The 21,485-nt window shown below is 39.7% G+C and overlaps 1 protein-coding gene across 2 annotated transcripts in view; it reads left to right on the forward strand.

The window, feature by feature from the left end:
* IMMP2L (inner mitochondrial membrane peptidase subunit 2) overlaps positions 1-20,085 on the forward strand; it is a 963,981-nt gene extending 943,896 nt beyond the window's left edge. For both annotated transcript variants that reach the window (XM_061414102.1, XM_061414107.1), the window contains exon 7: positions 19,448-20,085. In XM_061414102.1, the coding sequence (XP_061270086.1) occupies positions 19,448-19,573 (126 nt within the window). In that variant the 3' untranslated portion in view covers positions 19,574-20,085. The remainder of the gene's footprint in view (positions 1-19,447) is intronic.
* Positions 20,086-21,485: the final 1,400 nt, after the last annotated feature.

The following is a 21,485-nucleotide window of genomic DNA, read 5'->3' on the forward strand; positions in this document are numbered from 1 at the left end:
TTGACTCATTGGAAAAGACCCTGATGCTGGGAGGGATTGGGGGCAGGAGGAGAAGGGGACAACGGAGGATGAGATGGCTGGATGGCATCACTGACTCAATGGACATGAGTCTGAGTGAACTCCAGGAGTTGGTGATGGACAGGGATGCCTGGCATGCTGTGATTCATGGGGTCGCAAAGAGTCAGACATGACTGAGCGACCGAACTGAATGAGAGAGAAATATATGGAACTGAGAGTGGAAGAGAGTTTTTCTAAAAATCTGTAAAGAAATGTTGCTAGAAGTCAAAAGCTTGGTAGAATGAGAATGTGGAGGCGATGATGAAGATACTGAGAGGAGGCAAGAGTACAGGCATAGGTGCAGACGAACCAAGCAATCGTTGTGACCATTTCAGTTTGGTTATAATTTACGGCAGGAATTCTCAAGCTCTGATGGACACTAAAGTCACCCTGAAGAACTCATTTGGAGCTGGAGGTACATGGTACCTTATGTACCAAGAGATACATGATAAAGGAAGAGTGAGAGAAAAGAATAGAAATGTAGGTAAGTGGGCCTGTTATTGTCTTGAATGCTATGCTGTACTTCTGTTATTTATATGAGGAGGCAGTGAAGAATCACTGAAGTGTGATAATCCTGGGAATTACCTGATGGAAGCCAAGCTTTAGAAAAGCAATCTGGTACCAGTATGGATGGCAGTTGCAATAAAACAAGGTTGGAACTGGGGAGTTTGGGATAGAGGTTGCTGTGTTTATTCAGGAAACAGGAAATCAGAACCTGTCCCAGGGTGACAGTGGTGAGAATAGGAAGGAGCAGAGGGACTCAAGCAAGGAAGAATCTGGCAACGAATTTGATAAGACAGTGGTGAGGCAAAGTCAGACATCTAATTATGGCTTCAAGATTATAGTTAAGACTGGGCAATAAGGAGATCTCCAAATCAAGAACCCAGGGTAAGGCACTCATTTGAGGGGACTGCTGATGAGCTGGTATGTTGTGTACATCGTGTTTGCCTAATGAGGACTCCTTGTTTGGGGGAGATTCAGGTCTGGAGGTCAGGAGAGAGGCTAAGGCTAGAAATAGGGATTTGAGGATTATTGACAGAGTGGTGGGGACTGAAGATATGGCAATGAATGATCTTACCAAGGGAATACATATACAGACAGAAGATATAACTCCAGGGAATACCTATATGCAGGAAATCGGGATGATGACAAGCCAGCAAAACTGGAGTACATTTAGAGCACTGGGAAGAGAACGAATCACTGGGGGTGGCTTTTAGCCAGGAGTGATCAGCAGGGCTGAAAATTACAGAGGAAGATGGAGACTGAAGACAGGCCACTGATGTTTAAGTTCACTGTTCCACAGCATTGTGTAAACAGAAGTCAGCAAAGGTTAAGGGATTTGTCAATGGTCAGAAACTGGTATCATTTATAGTGCAGCATTATTTTGCTAAGAAAATGCTTGCTTCCTGGGGACCTTCATTCAGCTGGTATTGAAGAGCTGGGAGAAAATCAAGAAAATATTGCTCATTTACCTAAGAGCAATTCTCTGTGATCTGTCACACATGTAATTTAAAGCAACAACAGAGCCCTCTGTTCCTCTTTTGTTCATTACTGCAAATGCCTGTACCAGCGCCAGAGGTCTCTTAGGGATGTTACCTTAATCCAGAGGATTTTGATTTTATTGAGCTCATCTCAGTGTATAGAAAAGCTCCTACAAAGTTTAGCCCTGTATCAAAAAAAAAAATTAAGCATAACAGCAACCATGTTTTATTGCTATTGTTGATGGAGCTCCTAAGAAGTAACTTTATTGGGACAGAATTCTTGCAATCATTTTTGAACTTATAAACCAATATCATAAACTAACTAAATACAATTTTTCTCAAAGGCATAACCTATATTTGGACACTACTCACGGTTAACAGTGGGATGCAATATAATGTAGCTATTACAAACTTCATTTTCTTCTCTTTTGTCGTCATTTTATTATATACTTCAGGCTTCCTCTGCACTTGATTTACCATGGGGCTAGCATAGTAGTTAGTATGTAACAGGCTCTGTTAGACCTGTGTACTTCCTGCCCTTTCATTCTTATGGCAACCTTGCAAGGTGGATTATTTTTGCCCCCATTTTGACAATGGAAAAAGTAATGCTGAAAGAAATGGAGTACTTACCAAAGATGAACAGCTATTGATTTTTCCAGTCTGGATCCCACCCCGTGGGATTTCTTGACTCCAGAGTTTCTGCTCTCAGCACTCTGCTACTGATGTTCACTCTACTCCTTTTCCGTGGACCATCCAGGTATCATGTTACACCAGCAACATGGACAGTGTGCTATTGATGCTGAAGCATCAGGATTTTTTATGATTAGAGAGGATCTTTTTTGACTCTTGTCTTTCACAGGTTTGTTTGGGTTGAGATATCCCTTCCATCTCCTTAAGTTAAACATTCTTTTTAAAGTAATGAAGCAGTTGGCTTTTCCAGTTTAAGACATGGAAAAGCCAGCCAAGGGCAGGGAGGGAATACTAACAGGACAGGGAAAGCTAATTGGAACTGTTGCTATCAGCACTGAATGTGTGACAGACTAAATAAGGCCAGGATCTTCATGAGAAGACTTTATCCAGAGGCAGGGCAAGCTCTACTCCCAGTGTTTTGTGTACTCCACCTACTTTGGTAATGATTGATGACACTTTCCTGACACTGACAAGGTGGCACAGAGCAGCCGTGAAGACAGAGCGCCCAATATGTGCAAACCATCATTATCGGCCAAATCTCTGTTCCTCACCCCGAGACAGCAAATATTTCCACCTAGCTCTGGGGCCACAAGGGCTAAGCCCAGTCTTTCCTTAGGCTTAAGTCCTGACGACGTAACATAAATCTATGAATTTATTAATATAAAGCATCTAGAGTTTTAACAGTGCATATCAGCCTATTGCACTGTCAACATTAACATATAAGACAACAAAATTGCTTGGTACAACATTAAGAGGATTCATACATTAGACAATGTTCAATTATCTGAGTCAGTGGAGTAAAGTCATGTATAATGCATAGTTCCAGATCAAAGATAATTTGTAATTTTGCACTGGAAAAATAAATTTTTCCTTATTAAATTTCCTTAGGCCACTATTGAAATTATCCACCTTTCCAAGGTACATACACACACACACACACACACACAGCTAATATTAGAGAAAGGAGATATGACTTAGAATCATTCATGCTAACTGAGCAAATAGTTTGGAATATAGAAAGTTTCTGTAAATAATCCACACATAGTCTATAGTTAGCTCTTGGGGATTCCTTTTGTTTCTTAGTAGTCCAGCCACTATTTGTCTTATTGCTACTACACCATCTTTGACATGGATTATCTATCATTATACAAACTTCAACTTTAAATATTGTCTGTTATTTAGATAATAACTGTGCATATTAAAAATCAAAAGACTAAATGTTGTTTACTCTTACCCTGATTTCAATATACTGCAATTGCTGTCTCACACAGCATCCCAGCTCCTGGCATTGTGTTAGCATGTTTATTGATTGAATGTTGAGTAGTCCTCAAGAGATTTCTCTGAATTAACTACTGTAATCAAAGTACAAAAGCCAGACAACTATTATTTGTAGAAGCTCAAAACAACCAAAAAATCATAGCAGCAATACAAAGCATGCAAAGCTGAGATGACTCCATTAATTTAATTCTCCCTAATGCACAAAATAATTAGGACTATATATTCAGGACTTAATATTAGAATTGATGATGGGCCAATATGTTTCCCCCTCCCAAATTTATTGAGTAATACATGACAAATATATAATTATAGTGCACAATGGAATGGTTTGATATGCATATATACTGAGGAATGTTTACCAAGACCAAGATAATTAACACACCCATCACATCACATAGTTAACTTTTTCTTTGTGTGTCTGCTTTTCACATGATCACAGTATCATCATTTCTTTGTTGATTCAAACTATACTATCAAGATGTCTTCTCAAGAAGGCAACAAGATTTTTTACAACTAATAAAAGTAGGACAAAGATCTATTCAATAAATTTTTGTTTTTTATTCACTTAGGAGTGAACCTGAATAAAAGTAAATAAATAGATCATAATATTTAAACTAAAAGATTTATTATTATTCCTCATAAACAGTATTATTTCTCATAAATAATACAGCCATTTAAGTAGCATTTTTAGTTCACACAGTCTGAAACACATTTAAAACTCAGCTAAAATTCTTAGAAAGCATTTTACTTACCTTCTGAAAACAAAATGTTTAAAAGTAACAAAACATTTCTTTCCATTAGAGGATATAGTTTGATCAACCCACTGATCTGTTATTATATTACATATTTATTCCATATGAGTCATTACATATATACAAATGTATAACTATACCAGGTGAATATCATTTTTAGAATTTTAATAGTTCCCCCCACCCCCAGATCTTTATATGTTCTCTAGGCTCAGTCAAACAAACAAACAAACAAAAAAAACTGGTAACTATAGTTTTAAAGCTGATTTACAAGTATTTCTTCCCTTAATCTGTGCTTTTTTCTCAATGCTCACCCTTTTACAAGCTGAGAACAGTATGTCTCTACTCGTGCAAAAGTTTCACAAGCTCTAGTCTGGAGGTGGATGTGTTACTGCTTGAGAAAATGTATTGATTCTTGCATGTAGCTGACAACCTCCAAACATTACCTTTGAAATGCAATGCCCCCCGGGCTGTGTCCTTAGCAGTCTTTCTTCTTCTCTAGGTGAGCACATTAATTCCCAGGGTACAACTGGGTGAGTCCTGAATGTCTACTTCCTACCCTTGCCTAGACTTTTGCACAGAATTTTCAGTTGCACTTGGGTTGTCTTCCCATCATATTCAATAGAATCCTCAGATTGGTAATCCAAAACTGAATTTGTTATTTCCCACATCTGCTCCTTCTACTGTGATCTGTCTATTATTGTTAATAGCATTACCATCTTTCGAGCAGGTGAGAAATGAGCCATCTCCAAATCCTGTTCTTTTCTCAGCTCCCAGGTCTAACCAGTTGCTAAACTATAACCAGTCTAAATCCACATGCTCTTGGGTTTCATTTATTTAATCAATCAACATTTTTTGAGCTTCTTTCTACTTTCATGCCATGGGTTTATCAATAGAATATGAGATAATACCTGCTTCAGGAAGTTCATACCACATAAGATACAAAGAGTTAAATATACCCCTCCCTGTACAGGGTGGTAATCACTAGTTATCATAATAAGTCTGGACTGTGGAGACTGGGCAGAGGACCTGGAGGCCTTCCAGGAGAAAGTAACATGTAAGCTGTGTCTGAAAGGATGAAGAGAAGTTTTCCAGGTAAAGGGTGAAACAGAGCCTTTCAGGAGGCAGAAGCAGCAGTCTGTGCAGCTGTGCGGAGGTGTAAGCCTGATTCTAGCACAAGTTGAGGAGCGGGGAGCCAGGTCCACCATGCTAGGAAATGTGGATTTCATTCCCAAAGGTTCCTTTCTCTCCATTTCTCTTACCCACAATCATATCTCTCGGTAGCACCATCGTAAAAATCTCCTGACCGTTCTCTTGCTTTCCACACTCTTTTCTTTTCTTTCCTCAGATTGTGGTCAGAGGTGGCCATCCCTGTTACTCCTCTTGAGCCTTCAATGGCCTGTGTTACTCACCAGGTCACTTTCATTCCCTGCAACCTCCACTTGTGCCAAACATATCCTGTGGATCAAGCTTGTGCCAACCATCTTCCCCTCTGAGTCGTAAACTCCTCAAGTTCAGATTTATGGGTTATATATCTTAGTACATTTAGAACACCATGTCCTGTGCTTTGCACACAGTAGGCTTTTACCTATAAGTCCTGTGGAGTTAAGTGTTAAGTCACTCAGTCATATCTGACTCTTTTTAACCCCATGGACAGTATCCCACCAGGCTCCTCTGTTCATGGGATTCTCTAGGCCAGAATACTGGAGTGGGTAGCCATTCCCTTCTGCAGGGGATCTTTCTGACCCAGGGATGGAACCCAGGTCTCCTACATTGCAGGCAGATTCTTTACTATCTGAGCCACCAGGGAAACCCCTGAGTGGGAATATCTTTTAGAGTCTTCCCCTATTTCTTCATTTTGCAGGCTCTTTCATGCATGTGGACATAACTGCATGGCTGTAGTAAGCTCTGCTTTCCTGTCACTGCCAACAGGCGTTCCTTACAGCCCAGTGACTTGTAACGTGCCCTGCTGTTGCAAATCAGTAACAGCTCCCAGACAGAGTGGTATGGATGTGTACAAACTTCACTGTGCAATGTTTGGTGGTTTTTTTCCTTCCCTGAACAAAATGAAAGGCCTCACTTTTCCCTGGGGTAAAAGCGGGTTCAGAAAGCAGAGCCCTATGCCAAACACTATGATTTCCAGGGCTCTACACTTTGTATCACTGACAGGTATGGTGAAAACAACTTTGAACCAGGAGCCAGTGCTGCATCCGAACTCTAACTGAGCTAGGCAGCTTTTCTGAGCCTAAATTTCCTCACCTGAGGGACTGGGGATTAGACTTAATTTCTAATATACTTATAAACATTATTCTTGTACATGTATCTTTATGGCAGTGTATCAATCAGGTATCTTGGTTGCAAATAACACAAACTCATCTTGACTAATTTAGGTAGAAAAGATGTCATAGGAAGGATATTGATATTTGATATCACTGAATGAATGGGATGGAAAGAAGGCTTGAAAATTAGTAACATAGGAAGTCCTTATGTCACACTTAGGAGCAGGATGACAGGTTCAGCAACTGGCATCACTGGGCACTTCATGGCACTCTTGTCTCTGCCAGAAATCTACTATTCCTGTGTCTTTGCTTAACTCACTCCACACTCATAGTCCTGGATGTGGGTATCTGAATGGTTGAGCCCTGTTCAGGTGCCTTCCCTTAGCTACTGGCAGTGGAAAGAAGGAACATCTGGACCACCCAACTTGGGGAGTAGGCAGTGGATGATGCATTGCTTCTAAGACTGATACAGACACACAAAGGTGCTTAAGATGGGTGGTTGCCTGTGAATACCATGCCCACACCTATAATGGTCTCACTGACCATTAAGATCCTACTTCACTATGTGTACCTTTAACACTTCAAATACCTGGCAGATATTTCTCCTAGAAAAGCCAGTTTTGCTATGGTTTAGGCCATTCTCTCAGTTATCTTTTATCATACTGTGTACTTTATTTTTTCCTTGTCAACCCAATTCTTTAGATTTTGGTAAGCTTAAATTTAAGAACAGTAGTTATAGCTCTGACCACTAAGATATTGTTCTGGGATGAGGAGAAGGGCAGAGTTCAGTAGATCACTAATTCCACTCATCACTCACTTGTAGACACACAGCAAGATTCTGGGGGTCAGGAATTATCTCCAGCCACAAACCACACAAAACAGATCTTGTATATCAGAAACACAATGGAAAGAAATGATATTTCTAAAAGACCATTTAAAGGGCATTCTATCTATCTGTGCTTCCAGGTAATCCAAGTACTTATCACTGGAATAAGTTAGACCAACTCATTGGACATGAGTTGGAGCAAACTCTGGGAGATTATGAAAGACAGGGAAGTCGGTCACTCTGCAGGTCATAGGGTCACAAAAAGTCAGACATGACTTAGAGACTGAACAACTAGACTACATACAAGATGACGTTGCCTTAATCTCTTACAGAACAGAATTCAACTAATTGCCAGCAAATTGAATTGTTCTACAGTCTTTTGGGTGGGACCTACTTCCACGCACACTGTCCATTTTGAGGCTTTAGGTATCTTGTGGCAAAGCCCACGTCTGAGAGCTTGTAGAAATTTACTCAGACAAAAACTTAGTTTCCCTTAAAAAACCGGGATTCTCCCTCCCCTCCTTTGAGGGTTGTGTAAGCTAGCTATCCGAGAGTCACCAGGAAGACGAAAACATACCATGTGTGTTCTCCACAGCAACCATCTTGGCCCTCAGAGCTGTCATTTTTATAGACCTTCTCTTGTTTCTGGTTCATTGTTTTGAAAGCCTCCTCATTTTCTTTTGGAAAAAAGGAATAAAAGAGGGGTGGAAGTAGGGAGAGATAGTTAGAAAGAGGCTGGATGCCAGAAAACCACCCACCGTTTTAGATCTGGTATTACCGTCTTTAAACATCTGCAAAGATGAATATTTGCCAGGAGGATAAATGTCACCAGAGTTTTGGCTCAGTCCTAGGTGGGATGGGACCCATCTAGGATCTCACCATCTGGCAGGAAAGACAGAGTTTACCATGGCCGAGAGTGGCTGCATCTACCATGGCAGCAGGGCTGGCAGTAGCTATTGAAACCTTCTTGTCCCGAATCCTCTCCTACCAATGGCCCTCTAGGTTGTCTCAGTGCTGTCTGCCCAATGGTCTAAGCATGGTTTAAAACAATGTCAACAACAGTAAAGACTTTTATGCCTCTCCCCGCATGTATTTATGCAAACTGTTTTATCTCCTACATAAAAATAGCCTGGAAAACATGAGCTACTAGAGAGAACACCAGTCAACATCCAAGGCATCGTCAGTAAGTCATCCTCCACTGTGGTTTATTGTGGATACTGTGAGTTTCTCACTCTCCAAATTATATTCAAGTATTTCATCACCTGCTTAATCAAGCTGCAAAATAAAGAGTTAGACCACTTCAACTCCAGTGATTTGATTATGTGGTGAAGAGACTGGTGCATAAACATTAATCCTGGGAAATTAATTCATGAAAATTAGCTGGAGATATCCCTAGAGGCCTGTTTTGTATCTATTTCTGCATAAAATAGTTACAAAAAAATGGAACTAACTACTTACTCAAAGAGTCTAGGGGGGACTAGAATGATTATGCATGATTCTATAGTTATCTAGACAGAATTGTGAAGATGCCATGAAGTGACCTGAAAATGCATTCTGATTGAAGCTCAGTCTTGAACAGGGAAATTGCTTTGAAATGATTAGAGTTAAAATTGTTGGTTATGAAGGAAAACACTTGTCCTAGAATGAGGCCTTTAGATGAGAGAATCTCATTTGGAATCTTTTGTAAAGTACTATGGCTTTCCTTTTCAATGGCAAAATATTGGGTTGTATCAACCTATCACATCGTCTCAAATTTGCACCTCAGTGGAGGGTATGGAGGATTAGGAGGATGCTCTAGACAAAAATCTGGCAGGAGATGTCATTGGGTAAAGATCTACCCTCAGGAGAGAGGTTGTCAGCATCCCTGGGAGGCAGCTTAGATGCATGGGCTCAGAGGAAACTTCCCAAGGCATGACCACACCCTCTGCTGCCAGGCTCCTCCTTATGTCTGCTCTATCGGGTTGTATTTTGATGCTCTGTTTAAATATCTCTCTCTCGTCAGATAGTGAGATCCCAGATGGGGTCCCATCCCACCTAGGACTGAGCCAAAACTCTGGGTACATTTATCCTCTTTGGTAAATATTCATTTTTGCAGATATTTAAAGACAGTAATACCAGATCTGAAACCTCGGAGGGCAGATACTTCAGAAATCAGATTGTTTGGATTTTGGGAAGGTAGTGTCAGTGTGTGCAAACAGCAGCTGAATGATATCTATACCGTAATGTAATGCTCCCAGTAGAGTCTGGGGTAATGTCTATAATCAAGCACATTAATATTTCTGGAGCAAAAATTATGAAAGGCACACTGAGGGGAAAAATAAAGGGTATGATTTTCTAACAAACAGTTTGGGTCACGTCTGGTTTTTGCTACTAGAGATTACACAACAGTGAATTTTTGTAGCTTGTTGGATTTTGGAATTGCAGATAAGGTGTTATCAGCCTGTATTGCGTCTTTAGGAAGAGAAATGTTCTCATCTAAGGGAACTATTCCCCAACACAAGGACCCTTCCTCTTGTCATTTCAAGGAGCAAAAAGAGCAATGCTGGGTTCTTTTCTGGATGGCGATGTGTCCTCATAACTGGTGCTGCTACTTGGGGCTCTGTGGGAGGAGGTAATGGAAGTGGTTCATTCCCCACATGTAAAGCTTTCTCATTGTGCTGCTTCTGCGCCTTCTACTTTATCAGCTACTGCTTCCCCTCTTCTCCATTTTTCTAGTTTTCCTTCTCTCCTCATTTACTAGTAAATATATTTTTTGCTTAGGTCTTAGGAGTCTTGATATTTTCCTTGTTTGTCTTCCGCATAATTCTTTGGCACACAGCCCTCCTGCCTCTCATTCACCTCAACAGCCAAAGCACTGAGTTATTTGTTTGTCTTGGAGTAGATGTCCATCAGTGCTTGCTTAGAGTGGAAGCAGTCTCCCTGCATGTTTTTGTTTGGAGAACTATGTTTTATCTGCTCGGTGCTGTGTTGATAAGCATCTTGGGAATGTGTGCTGGATGACAAGCCACTACTCCTCTCTTCATGACCCTTGTCTACTGCATCAGACAGTGTTAATGAAATGTCAAATCTGTATATGTTAATCCATGTGTAAGAATCAAGTAGGTCGCAGCATTTCTATCCTTCAGACTTTTAAAAAAATATTTTTTTCATAATATTTTGAAACAGTGTTATTGCTTATTTTTCCATATGATACATTTTTGCCTGTCTTTATTTCTAATTGTTTGCTTTACTTAGGCTGTACATCTGCTTTTTTGTTCATATGTTCAAGAAAATTCACTTCTATGCTACCTGATAAGGGAAATATCTTGCTGTCCTCAACCTTTCTCTCTTTCTCAGTCTTGTAGGTTATTTTGAAGAGACTGCTTTTAGTGCTGATGTTGTTGTGTAATACTGACATGACCAGAAAGTGGTGACCGCAGAGGTAGGCTGAGGAAGGCGTCCCTGCACAATTGGGGCATCCTCTATGGAGCTGAGTGTCACCGACACCCATGAAGGAAGCGATCTTGCTCTGTCTCTTCTCTGTGTGATACACCGTTCTATCCAGTGCTTGATGGCGCTGTGTTTTCCTTCATGACTCTGACACCAAGATGCAGTGAGCGAGGTGTCAGATGTCTCTTCCTGGTGGCTGGCGTTGTGATGATCTCTGCTGTCCTCCATCTAGCTAGAGTCCTTCCAGGGGATTAGTACCTTGTGTACAATGCCCTGCTCTTTCGGGATTCATCACCAGTGCATGGGACTCTGCCCTACACTCCCCACCTGCAGCATCAGATTGAACCACAGCACCAAAGAGCCGGCTCCGAGTGCAGCCCCATGTTCCTAGTGGCCTGCTCTCCATGTACCGTCCCATCCCTGGTCTTAGCAGTAGGTATAGAGACAAAATTCTCTCTTGTGGTGCTCCAGTCCAGAAACAGCCGAAGTGCTCTGTCAGGGCACCGCTGAGTAGTGTTCCCTGGCTGCCACTGTGAGCAGACTAGAGCAGATGCTGTGTTCAGGGAAACTGTCATATGTGGAAGAGGACAAACAGCCAGGATTCTGGTCTATTACTCAAAACATCAATGGTACTTATCCCAGGAGAATGAAGACCAGGCATTATAAGTTTCTCTCCTTCCTAATCTTGTTCATTTGTTTTTGAGGTAAATGGGGGTCACCAGAGGCAATCCAAGCCAATTTTCTTTGCCTGTGTAATATATTTTAAAAATTCTTAATCTGCAGTGAATATAAAAATTTAAAATCTATGCATTACATATGTATGTTTTTAAATTCCATACTGTACCTTTTAAAAATTATTTTGAGACTGCACTGAGGATCTATATTGAGAACGGTATCACAGTCATTTGGTAGCACTAGTTGATGGTCAGTCCATTGTGGCATGTCGTCTGTGAAGCTCTCATGCCTAAATAATATTGTTTTCCAGAAAACTGTGGATGTTTCTCTTAAGTTAGGGAATTTCTTTGATGACCAGATCAGAAAATGTAGCATTTCCAGATTGAAGACTTCCTCCTTAATGAACATTCACTCATTCAACAAATATTTGTTGCTGACAAGTAGTTCCTAATCTTGTACAAACACTGCTCTTTTCAGAAAACCTTTTTATCAAATAACCTTGGGAGTTCTGTGCTTCATCTCATTACTCATTTCTCTCCTGACCCTGTTCTAGAACTGAACATCTAGATGTTCTAGTTCTGAACATCTTTTTAAAAAGGAGTTGCATGATTAGTCATTTTCTTTCTTTCTTAGTTTCTTTTCTGTGTTTCCCCTCTGCCCTATCCTGGTAGCTCAACTGGTAAAGAATCCACCTGCAGTGCAGGAGACACTGCTTCCATGCCTGGGTCGGAAAGATCCACTGGAGAAGTGATAGGCTACCCGCTCCAGTATTCTGGCCTGGAGAGTTCCATGAACTGTATGGTCCATGGGGTTGCAAAGAATCTGGACACAACTGAGTGACTTTCACTTTCACTTTCTTTCTGCCCTATCTCTAGACTTATGTGCTTATGTTAGTCCTTGGTCAGCAATGACCAGTACAAAGTAATTGATTTTATTTTTATTATTTTACCACCGTACTCACAGCTTTTTCTTGCAAGCTCTTATTTCAAGGGAGGGTGTCCTGAAGCCAAAAGCTGGAAGAGTGTTCTGTAAACTGTAGCCCTGTGGTAAGGAGTGAAAGGAACCAGAGTAACACATCTCTGCCCCTGGCACTTGAATCAAAATCTGGGCCCATGAAGGCTGTGTCTATCAGATGCCAAAATAACTTCTCAGTGGAGCCAAGTCAATCAAAGACAGTCAATTCACTGTAATTTTAGTCCATGTGGTTTCTTGGCATCATGTGGACCAAATAAACCAATTGACTGACAACACTGATCACTTTCCAACTAGTAATCCTGGTGTTTTCCAGAGAGGGGATTGCTGCTAAAGAAGGAGCAGGACTATACAGCGGATGTTTATAATGATCCCCTGGATACAAAATAAAGTAGAACTTTGGATCTAAAAAATAACAATTTGAGCTTTATTTAACATTTGCTTTTATAGAGTGTTAATACTAATATATGTATAGATTATTTTGATATAATTTTATATATTTTATATTTACATATTATATGGATAATTTTAAGTATGTGAATACAAGTATTTTTGCTGGTGGGGTACACAGTCAAACTTGTTTGTTTGTTATTCTAGATCCTTGATTCTCCATCTTTAGGCAACAGAGTTTTGTAAATGCTCCTTAATACATGTAAATGGACCTATTTTCTCATTCAGTAGATACTAAAAATACAATAATCTGCTAAGGGTTTATAATGTTTTATTTAATATAGTTTTAGTGCTCTGTTTTAAAATTTACTATAAAAGTGAATTCCTCTAGCCTAAGAATATTGTGAATCTATTGGAGGAGACACATCTACATAGGGTCACGAAAGAGCAAAGAGACAGGAGAATCGGGTACCAATAAAATATTAGGTTGGTCCGTCAGAGTATTTAAGCTATTGAAAAAAATTGTGTATGCATAAACATCTCTCTCTGTCTCCCCTAAATAACAGACTTTTTTTTCCCCCCTTTTTCTCATTCTCCTTAGTTCCCCTATTTTGGGTGAATATTGGGCTATCTCAGGAACTGGCTTCCAGCAATGTTTCTTTTATTTATGTCTGTATTGGTTTGGTAGGGCTGCCATAACAAAATGCCACAGACTGCAGGGCTTAAGCAACAAAATTTCTCACAGTTCTGGAGCCTAGAAGTCCAAGATCATAGTGTTGGTGGGTCTGGTTTCTTCAAAGGTCTCTCTCATTAGCATGCAAGTGGCTATCCTTCTGCTATGTCCCCACATAGTCTTTCCTTTGTCCACATGCAACTCTGTTATCTCTTTGTGTGTCTTAATCTCCTTTTCTTGCAATCATACCATCAGATCAGGTTAGGGCCAAGGCCCTATCTCCAAATATGGTCACATTCTGAGGTGTTTGGGGTTAGAGCTTCAACATAGCAATTTGGGGGAACACAATTCAGTCCATAATGTGCATTTCTTTTTAATAAATCTATTACAGGAAAGTATGTGGGACTCAGCAATATCAAGAAGTATGATTAGGGTAATCATATCTTGATTTGTCCCTGAAGGTCCTGAACAAATTTTCATCCTGACTTAATTTAAAAAGTGCCCCCATTGGCTGTCAGAAGTCTCTCATTTGTATGATAAATGATATTGTGTGATAAATTATATTGTAATCCTGTTGTAGAGTTCTCGGAGCCAGAAGGCATATATCCAAAAACTGTGGTTGGACCGAGGTTTCCTCGACTATGAAGTAGAGACAATAGTAGTACCTGCATCAGGGTTATTAAGAGATTAAATGAGGCCATATGTAGGATCGTTCGGAACCCTGCCCTGAGTATAGTCAGCACTGTGTGCGTGACCCTGAGGAAGCACAGAGGACATGTTTATCAGGTGTGACTGTAGTTGTCAGGTGTAATGGTTAATTTTGTGTGTCAACTTGGCTGGGCCCAAGTGCCCAGATATTTGGTCAAACATCATTCTGGATGTTTCTATGAGAGTCGTTTTGGATATAATTTACATTTAAATGGTGGACTTTGAAAGCAGGTTAAATAAGTCACACTCACATATTGGAGATCAGTCAGTTGAAGGCCTGCAGAGAACAAAGGGCTGGCATTCCCTCAACCAGGGAAGAATTTACCAGCAGATTACCTTTGAACTTCAACTCTTTCCTGAGCCCCTAGCCTACTGGTCTTCTGCATCAGATTTTGGACGTACCAACCTCCATAACTGTGTGAGCTAATTTCTTAATTCTGTTTCTATATATACACACATCTTATTAGTTGTTTCTCTGGAGGACCACCCCTAACACAGTATGTGTGGACACCAAAGCTGCACCTGAAAAGGACTTATAATTTTTATAAGTTTAATGTATTTCTGGATTTTTATGCCCTTTTAAATTCACTGTGTTCTTTGCATGTCTATGTACATACCAATAAAAAAGATCATATGACAAGATAGCTAAGAGAGTGACTAGGCACTTTCTATATTAATCACAGTCTTTAAAAAACATATATTCTGCATTCACATACCATGTTTGAACATGATACTGACATTATCCATCTGTGGGAATTTTCACCATTATTTATAATTATGAAGATGAATCATTTTTTTCCGGAAGTGAGAGTAGCATCTTTAATAAATGGAATAAAATTATAATAGGTTTTGGTAAAATGAATGATTTAAAAGGAAAAAAAAAACTGAATCACTATGTTAAAACTGAGCTCCAAAACTAGGAAATCAGGCAAATATGTTGGCAAGAGTTCAGCCAAGTTAAAAGACTGGCAGATCAAACCTTAGGAAAAAAGTTAAACAAGTTGGAAAAGCAAATAAAGGCTTGAGGGACAACCGAGCAGCAGCTATCAAATCTAAAAAGGGTTACTGTGGAGGGGATGGAGACCAGCTGTTCTCTAGCTTAGCTGAGCCCAGACAAGAACAAAAATAGATAAGAACGGCAGTGTGGCAGACCATTTAGAGCTAGGCTTCTGCAGTTAATTTGGTTAGAATGGTTACTTAGGATGTTCCAAATATACTTAGAAGTCTTTAGAGTTGGTTAGGTTTACCTTTTCTTGGTGTGAAGCCAAGTGGAAAACCCAGATCTAGATTTCTCCTGGGGTTGATCAGGATTGCCTGGGTGTGGGAGTAGAGCTTTTGTAAAAACCACAGGCTCCATTTCTATGAAATGATAGGAAGTGGTTTCCAGGATGTGCTGTTAAGAATAAAAGTACCATCAAAAGGGAATATGCATAACAGTAGCTACCTTCAGTATGAGAAATAGGGAAATAATGTGTATGTGTGTGTGTGTATAAAAATATGTACACATAATATATATAGACACAATATGTACACATAAAAATATAGATATACACAGATAGATAAAAACTGATAAATATGTGTATTTGGTTTTCTTTACTGGAAAAGAAGGATAAGCCAGAAATTAATATAGTTATCCTACTAGAGAGGTAAGGTAGCAGATACTGGAATTTCTCTGTGTGCATTTTTGTTAGTTTATTAGTTTCCTATTGCTGCTGTAATAAATCACAAGTTTAGTGGCTTAAGACAACATGAGTGTATAATTTTACAGTTCTGGAGGTCAGAAGTCCAAAATGGGTCTCACTGGGCTAAAATTCAGGTGTCATCAGGGCTGGCTTCATTCTGGAAGCTCTAGGGGATAATTTGTTTCCTTGCCAGCTTACAGAGTCCACCTGCATTCCTTGGCTCATGGCCCTGTTTGACATCCGCATCCTCAAATCTCTCTTTGAATCTGATCCTTCTACCTAGCTGGTCTACATTTAAGACCTTTGTGATTACACATGTCCATGGGCTCATATAGGATAGTCTTCTTATCCTCAGATCAACTGATTAGTAACTTTAATTTCCATTTTGTCCTGACATATCCCATATTCACCATGTCTGGGGGACTGGTGTGTGTACGTATTTGGTGTGTGTGGGGGCATATTCTGCATGCCATACCTTCTGAACCATTTAAATGTTTATTCACAAATAAAGCTGAATCAAAAAGGATAACAAAAGTGAACTCTAAAATTGAATACAAATAGAAACAAATGGGCTTAACCATATATCGAAAGGAAACATAACTGTATTGGGGAGGATACAGACTAGATTCAAGCAAGCTTTTTTTGAACACAGGACTTTGCTAATATACTGGAATTATTTTAAAGACCGAAATAATTATAAAGAAATCTCGATTTTTACTGAATAAATTTGTTGTAGGTATTATTTAGAGTGAACTTAAAACTACCTTTTTGTATGTATTATAGGGTAGTGTAAACGTTGTTACTGGGAGACAGAGCATTCACTATGGAATAAGAGAGACATAAATTTGGAATGCAGGAAGGTGAGAAGGATGCCTGTGGTATGGGCTTTTTATGTCCATCCCCTGAAATGGCATAGATTGACACCACCAGGAGCAAGCAGCACATCTCCACCTGGTCTTGGTTTCTAAACAGCATTCCTTGGTAAAAGACATCAAAGCCTCCTTAAAGAGATGTCTAATTTCAGATGGAACAGGTTTAAAGTACAAGGGGGTCTTCCCTGATGTCCAGTGGTTAAGAATCTGCCTTGCAATGCAGGAGACATGGGTTAAATCCCTGGTCAGGGAACTAAGATCCCACCTGTCTTGGAGCAACTAAGCCTACCTGCTGCAATTACTGAAGCCCACATACCGCAACCGAGATCCAGCACAGCCAAATAAATAATATATAAACAATAAAATAAAGTTTTAAAAAATAAAGTACAATCAAAAAAGCAAGAGAGTTCCAGGAAAACATCTATTTCTGCTTTATTGACTATGACAAAGCCCTTGACTATGCGGATCACAATAAACTGTGGAAAATTCTGAGAGAGATGGGAATACCAGACCACCTGACCTGCCTCTTGAGAAACCTGTATGCAGGTCAGGAAGCAACAGTTAGAACTGGACATGGAACAACAGACTGGTTCCAAATAGGAAAAGGAGTACATCAAGGCTGTACATTGTCACCTGCTTATTTAACTTATATGCAGAGTACATCATGAGAAATGCTGTTAAAATTATTTTAGATGCTTTAGAAACCATCTTCCTCCAGAGAGCAGTGAGATATGTTATTAACATATGGGGCAGTTACATGTTTCAAAATATCATCCCCTCAATTACTTTTTAGTTACAAAAGGAAAATGACTGATTTACAATAGAGAAACCTGATCACCATCACCTTAATCAAATGATCAAACTTCACATGACAACAATGGGATTAACTAATATTTTGTGCCTCCTGATGTGATAAAATGGGATGGGTACAATACCAGTTGAAATGCTGGGCTGGATGAAGCACAAGCTGGAATCAAGATTGCTGGGAGAAATATCAATAACCTCAGATATGCAGATGACACCACCCTTAGGGCAGAAAGTGAAGAACTAAAGAGCCTCTTGTTGAAAGTGAAGGTGGAGAGTGAAAAAGTTGGCTTAAAGCTCAAGATTCAGAAAACAAAGATCATGGCATCTGGTCCCATCACTTCATGGCAAATAGATGGGAAAATAGTGGAAACAGTGGCTGACTTTATTTTTGGGGGCTCCAAGGTTGCTGAAGATGGTGATTGCAGCCATGAAATTAACAGACACTTAGTCCTTGGAAGGAAAGTTATGACCAACCTAGACAGCATATTAAAAAGCAGAGACATTATTTTGTCAACAAATGTCCATCTAGTCAAGGCTATGGTTTTTCCAGTAGTCATGTATGGATGTGAGAGTTGGACCATAAAGAAAGCTGAGCACAGAAGAATTGATGCTTTTGAACTGTGGTGTTGGAGAAGACTCTTGAGAGTCCCTTGGACTGCAAAGAGATCCAACCAGTCCATCCTAAAGGAAATCAGTCCTGGGTGTTCATTGGAAGGACTAATGTTGAAGCTGAAACTCCAATATTTTGGCCACCTGATGTGAAGTGACTCTTTTGAAAAGACACTGATGTTGGGAAAGATTGAAGGCAGGAGAAGGGGATGGCAGAAGATGAGATGGTTAGATGGCATCACCGATTCAATGGTCATGAGTTTGGGTAAACTCCAGGAGTTGGTGATGGACAGGGAGGCCTGGCATGCTGCAGTTCATTGTGTCACATTACAAGAGAGTATCAGTATCATATTGTATATTGCTAGCCTGGGAAAAATCAAAAATGGAAGTATTGTTTCTACTGAACACATCTCACTTTCACACCATCATATACTCAAAAAAATCCTGAGTCAAACCATCATCATCAGTTAAGGACCATATACTGGATTTTTTTCTCCTTGTTTCCCACCTCTCTCCGTGAGCACTAAATTCACATTGTTCTGTATACTGTCTGTGGAAGCACCTTACCCAATCTCACACCTAACTCCTGCTACTCATCCAGTAGGTGGGACAGTATTTCTTTTCTTTTTTTTTTAATTTAATTTTATTTTTTAACTTTACAATATTGTATTGGTTTTGCCATATATCAAAATGAATCTGCCACAGGTATACATGTGTTCCCCACCCTGAACCCTCCTCCGTCCTCCCTCCCCTTACCATCCCTCTGGGTCGTCCCATTGTACCAGCCCCAAGCATCCAGTATTCTTTTTTTAACAAAATATAGATTTTTTTAAGGGTATGTCTGTCCCCCCCCCACCCCACCCCCCAAAAAAAAAAAGTTTCTCTGAGATACTGGGAGCTCTGGCAGAAACTCTGAGAATGTAAACCAGATTCATACTCACTGGGGTTTTTAGCCTCTAAAAGCAGGACTATTAAGCCCTAAAGCCAGCCTCCGTAGCTTGGTAGCTTTGTGACTTAAGGAAATGGCAGCCTACTCCGGTATTCTCTTATGCAAAAAAGGGGATAATATCAGTACCTACCTCAAATGGTTGTATTAAACATATTTACGTATATAAAGAACCTAGAAAAATCCCAATAAGTGTTTATTCTCTTAAGCATCATCTTTCCATGAAATATCAGACCTGGATCAAATTCTGCTTTTAAGATGTTAATGATGTTCCTATATAAAAGAATGTCTTTCTTGCTTTCTTTGTGTCTCTCTTGGGTTCAGGTTTCCCTAGGACTCCTGCATGCCCATGCTACACATATCCTGTGGCCTCCAAAGCGCTGGCAGAAATTAGAGTCTGTTCTTCCTCCAGAGCGCTTGCTGGTTCAGAGTGAAGAGGACTGCCTGTAAGGATCCCCCTAAGCTGCTGCCATGGAGAGGCACCACTGCCACCAATCACGGGAAGTGGGATGGAGAAGAACGACACTGAAAAGGGCAAAGCTTCTTGCAAGAAATATTTCTATCACATTAAGATGATCTGTATTATTAGAGAGAGTTTTAAAATATTAAACAGTATTAAATGGCACCTGATTTTGTGTTAAATTGTAATGCTGTTTCATGTCCCCAAAATGCAGACTTTTGGAAATATGAAAATTTTATTCCCAAATGTCTCAAAGGGGATACATTTTGGATTTTTATGCATACATGTTCTATTCATTGTTAGATTTTGATTTTGGAGCTTTCTGCTGGAAGAATATGAAAACTAATATTTGATGAAAGTAGATAACTATTCATTTACTCTTAAGATGGAACATGAAGAAACATTAGGAATTACATTATAATTGACAGTATCTACAGTGCAGTGACTGCCAGCTAGGAAGAACAGCAAACTATGATGCAAAAATAAAACATTGATTTGTTCAGGTACTGTGTTGGGTGTTTATCACTAAACTGGTAATAGTCCATTAATAAGGAATATATTCTTTCTTTTGGAAGTAAAGAATTAAATATTGGGGAACCGGGTCTCTCAGTATTTTTACACAACCAAATCTTTCTTACTGGCCCACTTTTAATCCAAAATTTCTTAGTGATCTCATGCCTATTCACACTGATGAGTAAACTTATTTTTCAGTATTTGGCCACTATTTGGTAAAATGTTCTGAGTGAAATGGAAAAAATCACTTCAACCAAGTCTGATTTTTTTTTCCTGTCCTAGTGATTTTTCAGTGCTCCTATCTATAGTTCTGAAATCACCTACTAAACAGGGGTGGGGGGGCAATACTGACAGGTTTTATAATTGTATAGCTAAGAAGGTAGATTCTCTTTATGCAAGCCTGCATTTATGAAACCTTTCTTTTTTTTTTTTTTTCTCCCATTGGTTGGAGGTTTGTGCTTATGGGAACTACATCTCTAGATCAATCTCCTCTGTATGCCTGGTCTCATTTGCTTTTGTTTCATCAACAGATAAGATACCAAACAAGAATTAACCATCTTGCAAATGTGGATACAAACTCATTATTAGCTAGCAGAAACAGAAAGAGCAACCACAAAAAACATATGCATATTGAGAGCATATGTTACTAATAATAATTCATTAGCATCATAATAGCTAGTTCAGCACACATCAGTGAATACTTATACACTAAGATTGGTCAAAATTATCATTTAAAAAAAAAGGTCTGCTTAATATCTCTTGATCAATCTGTATTATCCTTATGAGTTCTTCTTTTCTACTTCCCTCTCTTCCCCAACTTAAGCTTCACACTCTGGCCTTTAACTGCAAATTACCAAATTCTCATTGCTATTTCAAGGCTTGTAACTTTTTTCCCTTGGTAAAGTGCATCCCCTAGGATTATATGTAAAATATTGAGTGCATAAAAGTATTAACCCTTTAGTTGCTAGAGCATAGGAAAGTCCAGGGACTATGGAAGATGGGACTGGGGGAGATAATGAGGCGAGACAAAGAACAAATAAAGGGGTACCTGGATTAGCTGCTACTTATCCTGCTATGGCTTCCCTGGTGGCTCAGGTGGTAAAGTGTCTGCCTGCAATGTGGGAGACCTGGGTTTGATCCCTGGGTTGGGAAGATCCCCTGGAGAAGGAAATGGCAAACCACTCCAGTATTCTTGCTGGAAGATTCCATGGATGGAGGAGCATGGTAGGCTACAGTCCATGGGGTTGCAGAGAGTTGTATACAACTGAGCGACTTCACTTTCACTTTTCACTTTATCCTGCTATGGAAGAATTTGGTATTTTAACAATTCAGCAAACTGTCTGTCAGCCTTATTACCTTATTGACTGACTATATCTTCCTATTCCAACT

The sequence above is a fragment of the Bos javanicus genome, chromosome 4 (assembly GCF_032452875.1).
Source record: "Bos javanicus breed banteng chromosome 4, ARS-OSU_banteng_1.0, whole genome shotgun sequence".
NCBI classification, from domain to species: Eukaryota; Metazoa; Chordata; class Mammalia; order Artiodactyla; family Bovidae; genus Bos; species Bos javanicus.